This window comes from Entamoeba invadens (genome assembly GCF_000330505.1).
Source record: "Entamoeba invadens IP1 unplaced genomic scaffold scaff_1105074726715, whole genome shotgun sequence".
In the NCBI taxonomy this organism is placed as follows: domain Eukaryota; phylum Evosea; order Mastigamoebida; family Endamoebidae; genus Entamoeba; species Entamoeba invadens.
In genome coordinates, this window is record NW_004440286.1 from 48,385 (window position 1) to 69,445 (window position 21,061).

Genomic DNA, 21,061 nt, shown 5'->3' on the forward strand with positions numbered 1-21,061 from the left:
CTCCATAAAATACAAAGTGTCAAATAGTCACACTTTGATGATTTAATAAAATAGCTTCTGGACATCTTTCAGATACCCACTTTGATATCTGTTCTGTGCTTTTTGTGATTTTAAGTTCGTTATTACCCAACACAAAGATTTTATGTAAAAAGTGTTGAGTATGCAACCATTTTGCAAATTTTCGTATTGAATATTCTTTACTATTCGAAAAGTCACCGCAGTGAATTAAAAAGTCCCCATGTGGTAAAGAAAGAAATGTATGTTTTCGGTGTGTGTCTGATATAATCACAAAAGATACAGAGGTAGTTGCGATAGACATTGTAAAAAAATTATTGATTTTTAAAGACGAATTCAATAAAAAAATTTAATAATGTTGTTATATTTTCAAAAATAATTATAGTTATAATTATTATATAATTATTATAATAAACTCGATTTTATTAGTTAAATAACAATTTAAATTATTGTATATTTATTCGAATTGTTTTAAATTATTGACATAAAGGAAGACAGTCATTTGTATTCAGAACAGTCTATGTGCTAAGATGAACATCATTAAACGTGATTTAACTAAAAAAAATATTTTTATTGGAAATTTGTTTCATTGGATGTAAATAATAAGAAATAGTGCTATTTATGAACACAATAAATAACTAAAAATGTTGTTCATTGTGATTTGCAAGTTGATAAAACAATTATTTTCGCCAAATATTATTTAAATTCGGTTTTGAGTTTAAAAGTTGGATATTTGTCAAGGTTTGACAATATTTTTGCTTTTGGGATAATCTGAGTTGACTTGGATATAACAATAAAATTTGTTTTTTTTACTCTTTATTAAAATTCTTATTATGTTCATATAAAAAGTTGTTTATTTAAATTAAAATAACACCCAGTTCTTGGTTGACTTTCTTTTTCCAAAATGTTTATTGTAAAAGATTGCTATTTATTGAAAATCCACAAGAAAACCATTTTGTTTGTCATAAATGTTAATTTTTAGATAGTCTTTTCCAATTATTAAAATTTGTAAATAAAAAAATGTTTTTATTTTTATAAAAGTTATAAAAATAATATTAACACGTATTATGTAATTGTTGTTTATTTTAATCCAATTCACAAATAATAATATTACAAACAGATATTTTGATTGTCTACAATTGTGATGGTTTTTAAATGTGTGATGTTATGCACATTATAAACTTTCATAAAACATGTATAAATTTTTATGTTTCAAATTTCCCGACTTAAGACCAATTGAATTTTGTTGAATGTTATTTAAAGTACTACCAAAATCAATAAAAATTAAAACGACTCAAAATCGTCGTCTTCTTCGACCACGGGTTTAATTTGTTTTGACATAGACAGTGCGTTTATGACATAATTATGTTCATAGAATTGTTTCCACGACAATCTGTCAACCTCGTGATGTGTAATTAAGTGTTTAATAAGATCCTTCAAATCCTCATCGATTACAATTTCTTCTGAGAAGCTGACGGGTTGTTCGTTCATCATGGCGTTTTGGAAGAGCACGTAATCGTCCGTGAAAGGAAATTCGAGTGTTGCCATACGATACAAAATGACGCCCAAAGAGTACAAATCGCTCTTAGAAGAGTATGGCAAGTTCTTTCTAATTTCCGGAGCTTCATAGATAGGTGTCCCCACTGCAGACCCCATCATATCGTTGAGTCCTCTAGAAAATCCGTAGTCCGCTATTTTAACAATTGGAAATTTGAAGTTGGACTTTTTCAAGAGTAGATTTGCCGGTTTCAAGTCTCTGTGGACAATTCTTTTATTGAAATGTAAGTAGTGGAGTCCTGCAGACACCTCTCCCAAAAAATAAGAGACTTCTTGGTTGGACAATGGCGCCTCTTTTTGGACTAAATACGACTCCAAATTGCCAAAGTCGCAGTACTCCATGACCAAATAGAAGTATTTCCCAATGACATTATTTCCTCCGACAAAGTCTGCCACAATTGACTTATTCCACGTGAAAAAGTCTTTGTACTCAACCAGATTTGGGTGTTTGCAAAGTCTCATACACGTTGCTTCTCTTAAGAGTGACTCAAATTTGTTTGAAATTTCTTTGACTGCGTATTTAGTCCCGTCTTCGGTCTCCGCCAAAAAGACTTGTCCGAAGTTACCGTGGTCCAGCATTTGAACTGCCTTATAATTCTCTCTCTTCCCCTCAAGTCCGTATTTGTGATTTTTGCACATCAAAATGAATGGGTGCTTTAAGACCTCTTCCATCGTAATCCGGTCATCCGGGTCGTATTTGAGCATTCTCTCTAATAAGTCCGCAGCCATGTCATTCTGCACAGCACTTCGAACGTTAATAACAACTTGCGCTTGAAGTGCGCTGAATGTGTCCATTTGAAGTAATTGGAATGGACACCGACCAACAAGAAGTCGATATATTAAAATGCCAAAGGACCATACATCACTTCGACTGTGACTGTAAGAGTCTAAAAACTCCGGTGCAGCGTAGTCGATGTCCATCAACGAAAGGTCTTGTGGGGACGTCCCATCGATCGATTCACAAAGCGCGAAATTCGAAAGTTTGGCTTTGGGAAACACAGAGGCCGGGTCGCGATTGAGTAAGACATTACAGGGGTATAAGTGCAGGTGTTGGTAATGTAAATTCTCGGTGATGTACTCAAGACCAACAGCAATGTCACTGATGAAAAATAAATTCTCGTCTTGTTGAATGCTCGGATTGCTTTTCCAGTACACATCAAGACTTTGGAAACTACAGTATTCCATTACGCTCCAATACTCAAGTTCTCCTCTCTGAATATGTTAACTTATTCATTGAAATATTACTATATTTATATATTATATTAAATAAATTCGAAAAAGTAATTGGTGATAATAATTCGTATATCAAGTTTTATAATAAAGTTGATTGAAAAGGTAAAACACAGTGTAATAAAAAACAACAATAAATAGTACTAATATCAGACATTTGGTATTGTATATTAATATTGTGATTTAATAATACTTGTTGAGACACCAAAGTCTTTATTTAACTCTCAAATATTAATAAAATTATATAAATGAATATAATAAAATCGTTTTAATATATTAATAAAATATCATAGTCTGGTTAATTAAAATATTATAATATAAAATTAAAATAAATAATTTTTATATTTTTTTAAAATAATAATAATATAAATATTAAAAATTACGTAATAGTGATAATGGTAAAAATACTATAATTAATAACAAACAAATTTGGTGTAAAACGAAGTGTTATAATGGAGGACATGAGGGTTGTCTGTGTGACACATCATTCTTGAATATGCTTCTTGTCTTTCATTTTCTTTTTTCTTTTTTTCGTCGACTTTAGTAATTTTGATTGCAACAAGTTGCTTTTCCCGTCGGCCGGCCCCACTACTTTCCAAAGCTTTAACAATTGTTGTTCTATTATCTTTGTATATATCGGAATCAAGTGTATATTTTTTAATTACAGAGAATGGGGCGGTGGGAAATTCACTCATTTTTTTAATGAGTTCTTTTTGAATTGATAGTCAAATTCTTCCATTTTAATTGATTTATTATAAAATTACTATACTTTTATATATAATTGTTAAAATATAGTATATAATTATCTTTGTTATTGTTTAAATTATCAGAAATAAAATAATTTGAATTAAAGAATGCGATAATAAAATAATAATTAAAATAGTATTATTTATATTAACTTTTAAATTGTAATATTTGCAAAATAAGCTTTTCCTGCCATTGCCATTTGGATTAAAAAATATTAGTCGCTGTTTTTTTGAAGGTAGTTTACTTCTCAGCTATTGGCTGAACGCAGCTTTTGGAACATTTTTTTTCAATTCATAGTACCACTCGGTATATATTGACAAAGGTGACTTTTGGCATTTCTTGAATTCTGGAATTAATCCCAATATATTCAAGTTTTATATTGTTATATTTTAAATATAGTAAAATAGATGGTATTTTTTTATAATATACATATTATATTTAATAGTGAATAAAAATCTTATATGAGAGATGGTGGCTGAAAATTTCTATATATTTGCCAGTTTTGTGATAATATGTTTTATCTTTATATCATTTAAATTATCAAAACTCAAGTAAAAAATATTGAAACAAATTTATTTTTTTATTATTATATAATGGTTTTTGAAAAACACTTTATTTTTTTTAATAACTTTATTTAATATTTTCAATCATTAAATTACAGCTTGTATATAAAAATAATTATTACCTTGTCCAAAACATTATTATTGTTTTTCATAAAAATTTGTGTTTTAACGAAAATGTGAAGATTCAAATATTTTTTTTTATCTTTTGAGTCTCATATTTTGCCGAATTTATATATAAAAAGGATTATACTAATATTGTTAACAAGAGTTTTATGACTGGTGTTTGCCCATATTGTCGTGTTTCTAATAATTGGCAAAAATGCTCAAAGTGTGGAGCTTGCCAATGCAATTCTTGTGGAGCTGATTGTAGTGGAAAGAAGAGAGGTTCTTCCAACCATTGCAATGGCTGTGGATGTACTGGACAGTCTTTCCAATATGGCGGAAGTTCAATAGCACCAGGTTGGGCTAAATAAACAACTTTTCGTTTGAATTTGTTGTTATATATTATATCACAATTTATGTTGTACAATAAATAAATATAATTGGCTTTTGTATTCTAATTCAACAAAGAAACTATTATTACATTTTTTATAATTATGAGACAACGACAAAAGATCTCTCTGTAAATTAAATATTGAATATTAATAAGAATCTTTATATTATAATTAACTACTCTATAAACAACTGTATTCATATTAACTTAATATAACTAATCTCTTTTTATATCAACTAGTATTTTTTAATTGATTCTTTGTTTTATTCAGTTTAAACTCGCACCATCATATCGAGATAAGAATAGTAAATATATTGAATGTCGGAAAAATAAAATAAATAACCATACAACTTTGTGTTTTTGCGCTAATAACCAAAAGTTATTAAGTTCCATTACAAGTTTTTTGTACAACTATTCTATCTAAATAATACCAAATTATATTTATTATTATCGATCAAATGATGACAATATATTAGTTATGGTGTGTTAAATATCACAACTAATATAACAGTACCAAGTTTCTATCACTTTATAATCATTTTCAATGATGTTGCCAAATAATAATGATTATAATTATTACAAATATTGTTATAAAAATTAGAAACAATAAACTCATTACACTTTTGGTTGTTTAAAACATACAAATAAGATTAATTTTTTTTGTTGAAACTGGTTATTGCTTAATTTCAAATTCAAAATTGAAAATATAAACTTACAAGTTTATTAATAAATAAAAAACAATAAAACGACACACTCAATGATTACTGTAACGTGCATCTTGATTGATTTTGATAATCGTGATTGTCATAATCGTCATAATCATCATATTGTGGTTGAACTACTACATCTTCTGTTTGTAAAACTGTTACTTTACCATTAAAGTTATTAATAGTCTCTATCTTAAAGTCTGTTATAATCTCTTTGAGACATTTTGAACAATCTACTTGATGTACTTTTGTGTTTTTTATTACCAACGATTGGACGTTGCTCTTTGAGAGCAACACTTTATTAATCAGAACATCATCCAATACTATTTTTGTAACAGAAAAAGGTATACTTTCAATGGAATTTGTCAACTCTGTTTTACAATTGTCAATTTCAAGTTCTCTTAAACGTAAACACACACTCCAATTTCTTGCTCTGTCCGTTTTGAGTTTTTCTAAATGTCCAGGAAGTTTCCAATCAAATTTTCCAGTTAATTCCAGTTCTTTGACGTCCATGAAATCGACAAGTGTTTCGTTTTTTTCTCCAACTCTGAGTTGCAACTTTTTAACTGAATTTGGAAGTTTTAAATCGATATTGTTATATAATTGGAAGACACTCACAGCAGTCAAGCTGGTGACTTCTTTTAAATTAAATACACTTCCAAATCGTGTTCCTCTCAAATCAAGTTCCATCAAATAATACTTTGAATAGTTTTTTTCAACTTCTTCAATTGATTCTGGTCGCTTCACACACTCGTATGTCAAAAGTACTTTTTCTTTTGATATTTCGTCGTCTGGAGATACAAATTCGTATTCTTCGTTTTTGTTTTGATTTATATTTCGATGTAGAGGTATATACTTTGTTGGCAAAAATTTGGATGAAACAAAAGTCGCATTTTCACATAATAAATCAGATTTCTTAAACTGTTCAGGGAAGTCTGTTACTATGTAAAATCGTGTTTTGGACAACGCGCAAATCTTCTTAATATGTTTTCTAAAAAAGATAAGTGCACTATCAAGGTATTGAACTGAACCTTTTGCATATGCAAATCTGTCTGGGTCGTCACAAAGAAGATACACTGTTGACACTTTTGAATCTTCAAACTGTGAGAAGTCGACAAATTGGCCCCAAATTGCATCGTTGAAATTCATTCCTCCATAATAGTTCGTATTTTCGACTGCTTCAAAGTAAAGTTTCAAATTTTTTAAATTTGGAAACTTTTTAATGTCAAAATTTGAGTTAGAATAAAGTTTTTTGTCTGCCACTCGCAAAGAAAAGACGATGGAAAGTTTTGTGATTTTGTCGAGAAGAGTAGTTTCCGTGAGAAGGTCAAAGTATTCGGAAAATACAAGGGAAAGCTCAAGAATGTTAGCAGAAGGAAAATATAAAGAATGAGGAATATAAGTGGATCGTATTGTTTCGTGTTTTGAATAAGAAAACATTTTCATTTCTTCATTGAGTGTTTTAAGTGAGTAAAATGGATTAATGCGAAGCATTGTAAACGCTGTGTGACAGTTTTTTGATACCAATAAAAACGTTTTGAGAGTATCTAAAGAATCTAAATAGAGAATTACATTCATTAAATAAACACGTTGAAGTTGTTCCATTTTGTATTATTTAATAGTTTTTTATTCAAGTATTGTTCCTATTAATTCGATTTGTCAAAATGGTTGTTTAATAATTAATTAAATAAAAATAGGATTTCGATAAAAGACCCAATAATGACTGTTTTATGTATTAATCCAAATTTGTTTTTATCTTTTTATTGCAAACAATAAAACATTATTTCAATATATCATATGTTATAATATAACTTTTAAAAATCATTAATATATCGCCTTATTATATTAAAAATTGAATTGAAAAACTGTTTTTTAATAAAACTTTTTATTTATTTGTATTTTAAATTACAACTATTTTGTTTCAAAAAATTAATTACACAAATTAACTCTATCAAAAATAAACGAACAGTATTAAATATCTGTAATTAATCTCCATTGTTTTTCTATTATCTATCTTATTTAAAAAGGTTTAATAGATACGAATCGCCTTTAAATATCGTTGTATTATTATAACCTTTTGCTATTTTAGAATCTACAGCACCAAAATTCTGATTTGTTTTTGTGTGTTCAACGCTTTCTGTATGGAGTTGAACTTCTTGAACATCAACATTAAGTGATTCTACAATTTTCACTTTTTCTTTTTTGACATTTGAAATTAAGACATTCTCACAATTAGTAATTTCGACATTCACAACTGGCGAAACTACACAATTTCTTAATTTTTGACAATTTATAACAATTAGTTGTTTAACATTATTTCCAATAATAATTGTTTCTTTATCATTGATATTTTTCAAAACAACTTTTTCGGTGCAGTTTTTCAAGAAATTTGTATTGATATCACCGCCGTCTATTTCAACAAATTCGATTGCATTTGTTGTGCAAATTCTGTTGTCAATTACAGACTTTTTGATGACAATACTACTCACAGTATCATTCTTTTTATTTAAAGAAAGTCCCAATTGTTCAAGTGTAATTTTAGAGTCTTCGATAAACAAGTTTGTAAAAAGAAATTCATTGTTAAAAGACACTTCAGAACATTTCAATGTAATTTTGTTTAAAATTTGAACTGTTTTTATGTCGTTCAACAAGACTTTGAGTGAACTACCAATCACTTCAAAAATGCCGATTTTGGTGTCAAATACCCTTTTAAGTGTCCCTTCAAAATTTGTTATTTTAAGACGTGAAATGTAGTTCACACCATTTGTTATCGTGTTTGACACACAAAGAGTTAACACAACATTTTGAGCATTGAAAAGCTCAACAAATTCTTTTGAAATGATTTTTTCAACTTCTTTTATTTCTTTTAATGGTTTCTCTTCAGACTCCTTTTTGGTCTTTTTTGTTTGCTGGTATTTGAGATATTCAGAAAAAGTCATTTTGTTCAAATTAACCGAGTCGTCTTCTTCTTTTTCTACGTCTTTTAATATTTCATTGCGTTCGTTGTATTTGTATTTAACTTCGACTTTTTCTTTAAACCCAAAATCTTCGATTTGAGTATCACATATTTCTTTTTCAATTCGAATGGGTTTAAAGTCTGAAAATTCAATAGTCGTATCATTAGATATTGAGCACTTTTTGAGGTGTTTGTATACCCCTTTAAAGATTATTTTGTCGGAAGAAATAGCTTTGATTTCTTCTAAAAAACCATTTTCATTACAAACAACCAAATTGTGACACAGCGTGACAGATAACATTTTCACATTTGTAAAAACGTTACAAAATGTGAAATTTGAAATTTCAAATAATGAAATACTTTTTGTTTGTGAGAAATTGATTGGCTGTGATTCTTTTATTCCATTCAAAAGTACATGTTCACTGTAAATGTTACCGTTGATAATATTGGACTCAAAAAGTTGAATATTTAAAGTTGAAATTAGATTTTTAAAATTCAGATTTTGACACTCAACGAATTTCAAATCGTTAAATGTCTCGTTTTCAGATTTTATAGAAACGTCTACGCATTTTAACATTTCCAAAGTAACAAGACGATTTGTAGTCTTCCCAAAATTAATTTTAAATTTTTTTATATTTGAAAAAATAAAGTGCCGTTTGTCTGTAATTTCAGAAAAATTAAGAGACAAATTGTTACAATATGCTGCATCAACAATTTCACATTTTTCCAAGTCAATTTTCACGTTGTTTGAATCGTGAATTTTAACTTTCTTAAGACGTGGAAATCCAGTCACATTGCAGTTGGTGGCATGTTGTAAAACTACTTCTTCAACACTTCCAAACACTTCTCTTTTATTTATTGCTGTATCCCACATTTTCATTTTGCTACCATTTTCTGTCTCCATTTTACTCACAAAATTCGTGTTTTCACAAAGAACAAGTTTTGTTACTTTGAGGACATTTTGGGTGTCTTTGTAAACAGAAAACAGCACATTTTCTCCAGTGATTTTTGTTATATTTTTGATATTTTTTGGGAGAATTACACAAAATGAATTTTTTGGAATATAAAAAGAAGAAACGTAGTAATTCCCTTTTGCAATCATTGTATATTGTTTAAATTCAATTTCCCCGACAAAATGAGGAAATTCGTACTTTAAAAAGTCGACGTCCATTGTAATAAGAAATTCAACACTATTACAAACACTGTTATTAATCATTTTCAAAATGTTGTTTTCGTTATTATAAACAATGTTTGTGTTTACTAAAAACGTCACTTTTGAGGGTGTTAAAGGTTTCACAAATTCAATTTCTGAAGGGTCGATTATTTCAACATAAATGTCGAAATCATGTTTTCGAGTGAACGGCAAAACTGCTTTTCTTTTGCGAATAAGAACCATTTTAGTATTAAATTTATTGACTTTTTCAAAAATTGAGTCGAGTTTGTCTTCATCAATTTTATCAGGATTATCACTGCAAAAATCCAACACAAATACCACCTTTTTCGGTAACAACTGTTTTGCTGTTTTTGTTGTGTCAAAATTGTTAACATATAACTCAGCTATTTGAAGGGGTATTTCAACATTGTTGACTCCTTCCAGTTGAGTCAATGCTTTGAAATACTCTTTGTCCCATATAAAGTCGATACCAATAGAGATGCTGCTCACTTTGGTTCTTTTTAATGTTTCAATGTCAATTGGATTTTTGACATTTCGAAGAAATTGTACATTGGTACAGAACTTGTCGGGTATTATAACGGAGTTGCAATTCATTGTTGTTGGAGTGAATTTGGCTACGTAGCTTGTTATGTCATTTCTATCAGAAAACCACGGATTGACGTGGAGTGATGTCACTGAAACTAAACATGCTTTGTTCACTTGTAAAAAAGTTGTGATGTCTGACATGGAAAATAAATGAAGAGCAATTTTCATCAAGTAGACCATCTCAAGATGAACCATTTTGTTGTTTTCTAAGAGTTTCTTTGTTGCTTTTTGTTTGTTAAAATGGATTTTTCGTTATTTTTTAATATTTCTATTAATATAAACCAATGAAATACAATACATGTGTAAAATATAAAGCTATACATGTAACTTAAATAATTAATTTGGAAAGATCTGATTATAAAGATTGTTTTTTAATTAAACAGCCAACAACTTTACAAAGTCAGTTTTTTAATGTTATATAGTAAACGAAAATTTAGCTTCAATTTTGTCTAAACATCGGGCATTGGGTAAAACGCGAAAAAACCGAAACAATTGGGATGGATTTTTATGACTGCTATTAAAAAGGGACCTACATTTATTACCATGACGTTTACAAAAAAAAATATTTGCCGCGAGTGTTTTTTGAAGGAAGTCCACACTTCAGCCACTGTTTGTGCGTCCCCATGTCACCCACTTTTCTTGTCCGTACTGTGTATAGGCGGATGTGGTTCCCCCCCCCCCGCTTGCGAGGGGGGGACAGGGGGATCCGCGCCAAGGGAGGACTTGGAAAGTGGGTAAAACGGTGCACAAACAGACTGTTTGAGTGCGTCTTTATGAGCCTTCTTTTCAATGCTCCGTCTCACTCAGTTTCACTAACTCGAGGTTAATTTTCGGCATTTCTTGATTTCGGGAACCAGACTAAATATTATCCAAAACGCCCATTTACTATAATTTTAATTAAAATATTATTAAAATAGTTAAAAAAAAATTCTATATTTAGATGGTGTGAGAGTCGAATGTGGTCCCATTGGAAATATTTTAATTTTAATGGTCCAAAAGTATTGGATAACGTTAGAGATTAGATAACGCTTAAATACAGACTGTACTGTTTTTTAACAGTTTTTTTAATAATTTGTCACAAAACTTTTAAATAATATGGATAAAATATTGGGTGATTTTCCCGAAAAAATAGATAAAAACAAATATAATATAATTATCATAATGGAATATTTTTTATTTTTTATACAAAAAATCGTTTTGTGCATATATTTTTTAACACGTTCAAAACTGAAACGTAATAATAATAAGTTTTTATTTTTTTCTTTTACCTAAACCCTTTTTGCCTCCATACACAAAACAAATTTTTGAAAATTTTTATATATTTTTTTTGATCAACTCAATTTTGAATTGTATATTTCTTAGTCACACAAATAAACATGAATGAGTTTATTTGTGTTAAACAAGAGCAAAGCTTAAAAAAGAAAGAAAAATGGGGTCTAATAAAGGTTTAATATTTTTGGTTGTTTTTAATATAAAAAGTATTTTGTCATTTGATTGTAACGAGATTTGTGTTTATATTGTCGATATATTTGTTTATGTGACTATTTGACATTGTTTGTTATAAAGTGGATTGAAGATGTAGCGTTTTTTATTTTAAATGTTAAAACGTGAGAAAGCGATATGAAATTTTAACCAAAAAGATTATTTTTGATCATCTTAGGTAATTGAGTTGTAATTTGTTCATTATTTTAAGTAAAATAAAACTGACTAATGGTAGATTTGGGTTAGAATGGGGTTTTAAATAAAATAAATAGTTTCTTTTTTACTTTTTTTTTAAAAAAGTTTTGGGTTATGAAAGTGTTAATTAAATAAGATTTTATTTGTTTTATTATTTGAATGTAATTAAAAAAAAATAAAAATTGTCATATTATTAACAATTTTATAAAAAGTGTTTGTTTTAAAATTTAATTGTAATTGTAACTGATTGTAACCATATATTATATTAAATTATTTATTTATATATTATGTAAAAAAACCAAAAAAATAAACTACGATTATTCAATTAAATTATAAAAAATGAAACAAACTTTTGTATATAAAATTTTTTAATGGATATATGTAAATGACAACCATCATGTTACTTCATAGTAACAAGAAACCCACCCAGCTTGCTTCTCTTTGATATATTTACATATTGTATTGATAGATTTTTTTCAGTTTATATATTAAATTTATTTTTCCTTTTATTCTTTCCATATTCATATTTATTAAATTGTATTTATTATTTATTTATTTTGTCGATTTTAATGGAATTATTTATTTTATATCTTTTTGTTTTAATTTATTTATATAGTTTTATAAATAATATCAATAAATTTTTTATCATTTTCTTTTATTCCTTAAAAAATTATTGTATATTTTTTGTATTATTTGATTCAATCTAAATATTAAGGAAATAATTATATAAACAATCGAAATAATAATATTTTAAATTTTTTCTCTTTCTTGAAAAAAGGTTAATATTATTGTGTAATTATTTTAATACCAATTATATTTAAAAATTGTAAATCAAACTTATTTTTAAATGAATTCAAATTAAAAATATTATTGAAACCGTGCAACTTTGGTGTGTCTGTGCAAAATTGTTTATAGTAAAATTATAGTAAAGCAATTGTATATTTTTTATAGAAACAAAGAAAACAAAAACACAATTCTTCAAAACTAATACTCCAATTAAAATACCATAACAAAAATATAACTACGCTGATCTAAATATACCATCATTTAATATATATTGTAGACTTCTTTGCGAATGTAGTTGATTATGTTATTGTGATCAAATTTTGGGAATTCAATTATGACAAAGAATCAACAACAAACAACTTGGATGAAGAGCTGTCAAAATGGAATAATGGCATTTATAGTGATGAAGAAGCTTCCTCTTTCTTTTTTTCTGATTACTGAAGAACATCGAGGTTAAACCGTTGAATAATTAACTTAACATTGACTCTCCAGATGAGATTTGAAATTTACTCAGAATACTCAAAAAGGCGGTAAAACTTATTAAAATGTTTTTGAACGAAAAGAATGCAATATTTAAATACATTACGCCCAAACTCAATTTAGCAAGACAAGAAGTATACAACCAAATGAATAATCAACTACTTTTCAGTACTTCAAAGGATGTCATGAACGACATGAATCGTTTGAAGTCTTTTCTAAAGAAGATACCTCCATACAAACTAACACGTTTATTGTTGAAATATGGCTTTGAGTCGTTATGACATGTTTATTGTTTAACAAAAGATTCTTTTGACGGAACATTGAGGTGAAGAATGAACAATTTGAATCAATTGTGTAATTGTATAAAGTCACTTCAACGAAATTGTTTTTTGAACACTTCATGGCGCTGATCAGGATTGTGATTGAACATGATGAAGTGTGTCATTATAACAAATCCGACATTTTGCTCAGATCAATGGAATTATTAAATATTGACGAAGCCCATTTCTTTGTGAGAAAGAACGAAACGAGTGTGTTGTCCTTGTTTGTCAAAATCATTTTTTTGAGAGAAACGGGAATGATTATAATTTTGAAAACACATCACAAGTTCTTTTTCAAATCATGGAATAATCAACTCGGACGCTTCATATGTATTATCTTCTCCATATACTTTGAAATGTGAATTGAACTGGAATTTGCTGATGAAGTGCAACAAAAAGTGGCGAAGCTAACCACAAATACTTTCGAATACAATTTTACTGTATACAGAAAAGATAGTTGTTTTTTATTAAAATTATTTTATTAAACACAATTAAAAACTACTTAAGTGCAAATGAAGGCATTTAGATGAACACGTAAAGAGTTGTTGTGTATTTGGATTAGCATTGGTCGTTTGATCAAGACTAAATTGAAACAAAGAGTTAAAACTGTGAAAAGGTGGAAGTGCTTAGCACGTGTATAATTTACTTTTGAAAACGACTTTTGAATGATAGTGAAATGGCATTTGCTAGTTGATAGTGGAGAGTAATAAAGAAGAGTTTGTAGAAGTGAAAGAAAGGACTACCAACACAAACTCTTTAAAAAAATCAATAAAACTAGTTTCAAGTTCAAATTGATTTGGGTGGACTTTTAAATTTGATGGGAAAAGAGTCGAAATGATAATGTAAAGAGTTGAAGAATTGTGTCAAATAAATCATTATAAAGATAACAAATATATTGTTACATCTTAAAAATATCAATTACAATTGGTTTTAAAAGAATTATTATTGTTTAATTTTCCACTTGGTATATATTGTCGAGTCTCTCAACAATTCTATCCATATCAGGTCTTTCTCTGGGGTCTTGCTTCCACATTTTTTCAATTAAAGCTTTCTGTTCTCCATCTCCCAATTCAATTGTTGGTCGTTCTCCTCTGGAAATCAAATTTGTGATATCCCAACTGTATGGAAATAGCTTTTCATCGAACGGGTCTTTCCATGTCAAACACTCCAGAACGGTAATTGCAAACGAATACACATCTGCTGAGAGTGTGTACTTCTCGACGTTGGTAATTTCAGGCGCCATGTACTTTGGGGTACCAATACCCTTCGTGTACATCATGTTATCACACAGACTGTTGACATTTCTCGACGCTCCAAAATCAGTCAGTTTCCCATTGACCTCGTCGTTAAAATCAAGTGAAGTTACAAGTGTGTTGTCCGACTTGATGTCTCTGTGAAGAGTGTTATTTGCGTGTAAATACTGAATTCCCTTGGCGGTGTCCAACATCAGTTTGATTCGCATTTTCATGACAACTTCGTCAGACTTTTTATGTTTCATCAGGTCTTGCAGACTTCCATATTTGGCCAATTCAGTGACCATACATATCTTATTTGGTATGAAACACGCTCCATAGAATCGTATGACGTATGGACTCACAAACTTGGCCAACATCGCAACTTCCTTTCTGAATTCGTCCATCTTTTTATCCATCTGTTTCTCAACCGCTGTTTTGTCTCTTGTTGTCATCGAAGAGTTGTTTGTCGTGTTATTTTTTGTCATATTTTTCGTTGCGTTCTTTGTCAAATTTCGACTTGAACTCTCAACGGTCGAATTCTTTGTAAACCCTTTAGTTCCTAATTTGGCGACAACCATTTCCTTCATCTCTTTGATGGCAACAACATTTCCTCGATATGTTCCTTTGTACACAATCCCAAAACTTCCTTCTCCAAGTTTTCGCTCTTTCTTCAACTCGTCCGGGTCAAGTGCTGTCGACATTTCTGACGCAAATTTGACTGGGATTTTTATCTCTGATATTTTGCCTTTGTTGATGTTCAAGACCGAACAAGTGATGTCAACAGTCTTCTCAAGTGTACACAGCGGATGAATAGTCACTGTAAATTCAACAGCACGACCTTTCTTGATACTTACTGGGATGGAAGGTTCAACATTCAACTCAAACTTTTCTTCGTCATTTTGTGTTGTGAATTGAATTTTCAATAAAGACGCTCTGTCGTTGCCAATCATGAATTTACATTCACTGTCTTTTTGAACTACAATTTCTCCTTCAAAATGTATTTCTTGTGTTGAACACAAAATGCGTTCTTTTTGAGCGCCAAGATACACCATATCAACACCTTTCTTTTTCAAATCCTTTAACAGAAATTCATTCAAAAGTGACTTCCTTAACATCTCTTCTTTTCTGTAATGAACGTAGAAGAGAACACAACCAATTGTGATGATGATAATAACAACCATTAAAATACCAAAAATGATTGGAAGTATAATTGCAAGTACATTTGTATTGTGAACGCATTCAACACCATTTGGTCCAACTTTGTTGCTTCCACCACATTCACTGCATTGGTGGGTTTTAAAATCATATGAATTACAATTTGTAATTGAATTCCATTTGACACATTGCGAAGTTTTGGATATCAAAACGTATTGATCTACACAAGTCGAACATGTGTTATTGTTTGAACATGTTGCACATAACTAATTGCATTTTGTGCATTTGTAATATTTGTTTTTATAATACCCATCATGACACACAGCACACCCATACTCTGAAACCCATTCACAATTGTCAAGTGTTGTGTTGATGACACACTTCTTATCTTCAATTGTTGTAAATTCGACGTCTTCGTAATACCCATTTTCAACATTGCACTTCACACAATTTGAAACGTTGCCCACACAACTCAAACACTTCTCGTCACATTTCACACAATCTGTATTGATGAGGATATAGCCTTCATTGCATGTAGCACAATCGACACCACTCAGTAAGAACAATTTACACTTCTCAGCAAGTTCGACAACATAAATACAATCGTTGCTTGTTGTGTCATAATAATACCCAAAAGCACATGTAACACAACTTCCTGCATTTTTAGAACAACTTGAACACTTCTTATCGCACGGAAGACATTCGGTGCCACTCAGATAATGCCCATCAAAGCACTTGGCGCACCCTGTGTTGCTGTTTTCTTTGCAGTACCCAGTCTTTACTTCGGTGCTACAAATTGATTCGCCTTCATTAGATGTTCCAAGTGAGATTTGTTTATCACATTGAAGGCAATCGCCCGATGATGAATATGAGCATTGTGTCGTTTCCATTGAAACACATTTTTTGGTTTCATCAAATTTGTACTTCTCTTCACAAATTGTACATTTTGAAGTTGATAAGTCGACACTCTGGCAATGCGCGGTCGACATATCAACACATTGCGTCTCACTCAAAATGTAGTTCTCTTCACATAACGCACATTGCACCTCGTTGTTTGCTGTAATTACAACAAATTTGCAGTGAATTTCACTTAACATTTTACATGAACCAAGTAATAGGTAATACCCTTCATTACACACAGTACATCCACTTGGTGTTGATACTAAACAATTTAAAAGTAAAACACAACTTCCATTAACAAGAGAAAACCCATTCGAACACAATTGACATGTAGTTGGTGTTGTGCAACTCAGACAATTGTTACTACAGGACTCACATTTTGGCGGATATTCTTTATTCAAAAAGTATTTAGAATAACACTTTATACAAAGTCCATTCGATAACACCTCACATCCAACATTCTCGGTCTTTAATTTAGCACGTGTTTTAGTCTTTGAAGGTTCGATGTATCCTTCACACTTGAATGTGTTATCATTTTCTAAATAAAACGAGCATTTTTGTGTTCGTTCCATATTGGAACAAATTCCATTTAAATTGATTGAGTTGGAGCATTCCACACACCCAAACCCTTCTTGGTACTTCTGACAGTATTTGTGGTTCTTGTATGAAAGTTTTGCATCTGAACGAGCTGTGAACTCAAACGATTTTGTGTATTGGCAATTCGTTCCGTTCGTACAAGTCGAACATCCCGTGATACACTCGATTTTATACCCCTCACTGTCTATCAAATTTGTTGTTGTCACACATTTTTTAATTTCTCGAGACTCAAACGACATGCCACTTTGACAAGCAGAGCACTCCAAATTGTCAACGTCAACTGTCGAATTTTGTTTGTAGTCACATGAATAACACCCATAAAACAGATTAAAACACTTCATACTGACACTATCCGACACTTTGAACTCATCTGCTAAAATGTCAACACATTTTCCTTCAGTATCCAATATCTGTCAATTGGGTTCACAGTTTGTTGCTAATTTAATGCTCATAGAAGTTGTTTTTGCAACACAATTGTTGTTTTCATCCAACAAAAATCCAGTGGAGCATAATATACAAGTTGATGAATTGTCACACAAAACGCAGTTACTCAATGTGGTGTTACACTGTTGACACATTCCATTATTTAAATAAAATCTTTTTGATTCACAAAATTCAATCAAATTTTCTGTTGTTGAGCATTTTCCACTATTTTGGTGTTCATCGAAGCACAAATTGCATTTGTTGGTTGCTATGTCGAGAGTGTATGGCTCTTCACACATTTCACAAATTCCATTGATATCACACTTAACACATTTTGTAATGTCACAATCTTGAGAACACATTTGAGTACTTCCATTGTTGTACAAATTGAGTCCATCGTTGCATTTTGTGCACATTGTTTCATTTTCACACTCTGAACAACCAAACAATGCGTCACACCCAACACATCGATTGTTCTTCAAAAAGTAGTGTGGCTGACACGATAGAACTTTTTTCAATGTACACGTGGCAGAGTTACTGAAAACTTCACTACACAATTTACACTCGTTGTCGAGGTAATACACATCTTTGCATGTGTGACATTTCTTTGATGTTGACGAACATGTTTTGCACCCATTGATTGTGAGACACGACTTGCACTTTCCATCGTCTGGATAATATCCATCGACACAATGCAGGCATGTGAGTTCATCAGAGCAGCTTATACATTTATTGAGAGTTGAACATGATTCACACAATTTATTCTTTGTGAAGTAATTTTGGGCACACAACAAACATTTATTAGGGGTTGTGTTATCACACAAAGTACATCTATTTAAAATGGAACATGACAAGCATTTAGAAGAGTCGGAATTCTTGGTTGTGTTGGTTACACAGGTATCACAAGTACCATCTTGAGCACATACAAAGCAGTTATCTACTGAGCATTTGCTGCATTGTTTGTTTGAGTCAATATAATGTCCTTCTGCGCACGAAGTACATTCATTTTTAAAACTTGTCTCACACCCAATTACAACATCACCACATGGCTTGCATCGACCTTCAGACACCAAGTAATTCTTTTCACATAATGTGCACATTTCACCGACACCTTGAAGGCATTTTGCTATTTTGACACATTCGCCAACGTTGTTGATAAACATATCCATGCATTTTGTACACTTTTTTGTTGAAGTTTCATTGTATGTGAGATAATTGATGCATTCAGAACACCCATTCAACAATGTGCACTCATGACACGATATTTCTGGGTAATATGATGGTTTACAGACAGAACATATCGTTTGATTGTAATTGCTCAAAGTGATAACACTACATTTCTCACAATTGTCATAGATTTCTTCACATCTCAGACACACACTTTCGTAATGGTAATACCCCTCATCACAAATCTCACATCCTTCGGTTGTAAATATGGTGCAATTGACATCAATAGAACTGACATAGAACTTTCTGAATTTGATCACACCTTTTGTTGTCTCCGTTTGCGTCTTAATGCACCTTCTCCCTATTTTTACGTACATATCGTCGCAAACAACACATTCGTTGTTTTCAACAACTTTGCATCCTTCTACAGTCACGCACTTCCCCGACACCAAAACTTGACTCTGATTTGGGCAGTTATAACACAACGCACTGATGTACTCACACCCAAGCGAACCACACCCTTCACATGTCACACATTTGTTTTCTTCAACCCAATACCCATTTTCACATGAATCACAATGTGGTGAGTTATCAATAAAACTACATGTTGTGCACTTCTCATCAATTGTTGAGCACTCTTCACAAACTCGGTTATTGAGATAATACCCGTTGGTGCATGTTGTACACATAGTCAAGTCACATGAAACGCAATTTCTTGTGAGACAACTAACACAATTATTTTCAGTGTTCACAAAATAGCCATCAACACAACTTGTGCATTGTGTAGCAGAACCACATGTTGTACATTCACTCGGGCATGGTCTGCAATACTCTTGGTGTACATAATTTCCACTGGAACAAATAACACAACTGTGTGATGTTTCATTGTATCTATAATCTACAGAACAAATAGAACAACTGTCTTTAGAGTTGCAAACGTCGCAATTCTCAATACAATTTTTACACGTTTTGTCATTCAAAAAGGATTTCAAATTGCATGATATACATGATGTTTGGTCACATTCTGAACAATTGGAAATGGTTCGACATTCTACACAAACATTACCCAAATTAACATAACCTTTTTTACAAGTGACACATTGTGTGGTGTTGCAAGTCTCACAATTCTTAAAATCAGAACAATCAAAGCAATTTTCACCATTTAAAGTATATGGCATTTTACATTTCAAACAATTTGAACTGTCACATTCAACACAATTTGTGTCGTGTTCACTGCAATTATAACAACCGTACCCAACTTGAGAAGTTCCTTCTTTACAATGCAAACATTCGTCGTTTGTACACGAGTCGCATGTACCAAATAACCCAACACAATCAACACATTCTTTATCATTCAAACTAAAATCAGTGTTGCAACCCAGACATTCCGTCTCATTACACATGGCACAATTGGCGTATTTGTTGCCACATTCGGTACATTTTCCATTGTCGAGATAAGTGATGTCTCCGCGATTCCTTGACTTTGGTTTAAATGGACTTTGGTCTAAATGGATTTTGGTTCAAATTTCCAAGTTAAAAATAAGAAAAAAAAGAAAAAATATTTTATGTTTCAAAACTGCATTTTAATATAAATAAATTACACTTTAAATTAATTTCATATATATTTATTGTCTTAACTTAAATTTTTAAATTATTATCATTTTGTAATTAATATCCATTATACAACAACATTTATTATTTTAATAACAACTTATCTTGTTTTGATAATTAATTGTAAATTAATGGAAATATATGTTTTAATTACAAATTATAACATCGTATTTATAACAGTGAAAATAATTAAATCATACTCAAATATCTAACACTCTTACCATTTTTATTAACAGATATAATAAATATTTTATTTATTTAAAAGTGTTTGTATGTTTATTTTGTATTATTTGTGTAATTATATTTGTATAATATAATCAAAACACACAATTTAACACACTTTAGATTTAGTTTAATTTTAAATAATAATAGTAAATAATAAATAAACAATAGTTTGAAAAAAACACAATTATTATTATTTTAAAAACAAAATGAAACTTTGTAATTAAATAAAGATAAGAATAATAATTATTTTCCTCGTGCTTGTTTTAATTTTTCAAAAATACGATGATTATAAGGTTTTTTTCTTTTATTATTGCCAACCTTTTGTAATTTGTTTTCATCAATCAACTTTCTGGGTTTTTTTTCTTCAATAATTTTTTTTGATAACTTTGATTTACGTTTTTCAAAACTTTTTAATTCACATACCATATCTGTCACTTTCTCTTCTTGTTCTTTTTCTC

The 21,061-nt window shown here is 30.2% G+C and overlaps 6 protein-coding genes across 6 annotated transcripts; all 6 read right to left on the reverse strand.

Annotated features, from left to right (window-relative positions):
• Nucleotides 1-1,299: 1,299 nt before the first annotated feature.
• Nucleotides 1,300-3,497, reverse strand: EIN_484560 (serine/threonine protein kinase ppk11, putative; the record flags this gene model as incomplete). Its single annotated transcript, XM_004255847.1, has 2 exons — nucleotides 1,300-2,784; nucleotides 3,228-3,497. 2 exons carry the CDS (start codon nucleotides 3,495-3,497, stop codon nucleotides 1,300-1,302), a joined length of 1,755 nt encoding a protein of 584 aa, XP_004255895.1.
• A 1,869-nt stretch (nucleotides 3,498-5,366) lies between these two features.
• EIN_484570 (hypothetical protein) lies at nucleotides 5,367-6,917 on the reverse strand (the record flags this gene model as incomplete). The annotated part of the gene is made up of 1 exon (XM_004255848.1): nucleotides 5,367-6,917. One exon carries the CDS (start codon nucleotides 6,915-6,917, stop codon nucleotides 5,367-5,369), a length of 1,551 nt encoding a protein of 516 aa, XP_004255896.1.
• Nucleotides 6,918-7,327: 410 nt separating this feature from the next.
• EIN_484580 (hypothetical protein) lies at nucleotides 7,328-10,222 on the reverse strand (the record flags this gene model as incomplete). The annotated part of the gene is made up of 1 exon (XM_004255849.1): nucleotides 7,328-10,222. The coding sequence occupies one exon, from the start codon at nucleotides 10,220-10,222 to the stop codon at nucleotides 7,328-7,330; it is 2,895 nt and encodes a 964-aa protein (XP_004255897.1).
• A 4,017-nt stretch (nucleotides 10,223-14,239) lies between these two features.
• Nucleotides 14,240-15,831, reverse strand: EIN_484590 (protein serine/threonine kinase, putative; the record flags this gene model as incomplete). The annotated part of the gene is made up of 2 exons (XM_004255850.1): nucleotides 14,240-15,640; nucleotides 15,715-15,831. 2 exons carry the CDS (start codon nucleotides 15,829-15,831, stop codon nucleotides 14,240-14,242), a joined length of 1,518 nt encoding a protein of 505 aa, XP_004255898.1.
• Nucleotides 15,832-15,946: 115 nt separating this feature from the next.
• On the reverse strand, nucleotides 15,947-17,518 carry EIN_484600 (hypothetical protein; the record flags this gene model as incomplete). Its single annotated transcript, XM_004255851.1, has 1 exon — nucleotides 15,947-17,518. The coding sequence occupies one exon, from the start codon at nucleotides 17,516-17,518 to the stop codon at nucleotides 15,947-15,949; it is 1,572 nt and encodes a 523-aa protein (XP_004255899.1).
• A 72-nt stretch (nucleotides 17,519-17,590) lies between these two features.
• On the reverse strand, nucleotides 17,591-20,602 carry EIN_484610 (hypothetical protein; the record flags this gene model as incomplete). The annotated part of the gene is made up of 2 exons (XM_004255852.1): nucleotides 17,591-20,248; nucleotides 20,600-20,602. 2 exons carry the CDS (start codon nucleotides 20,600-20,602, stop codon nucleotides 17,591-17,593), a joined length of 2,661 nt encoding a protein of 886 aa, XP_004255900.1.
• Between the last annotated feature and the right edge of the window lie 459 nt (nucleotides 20,603-21,061).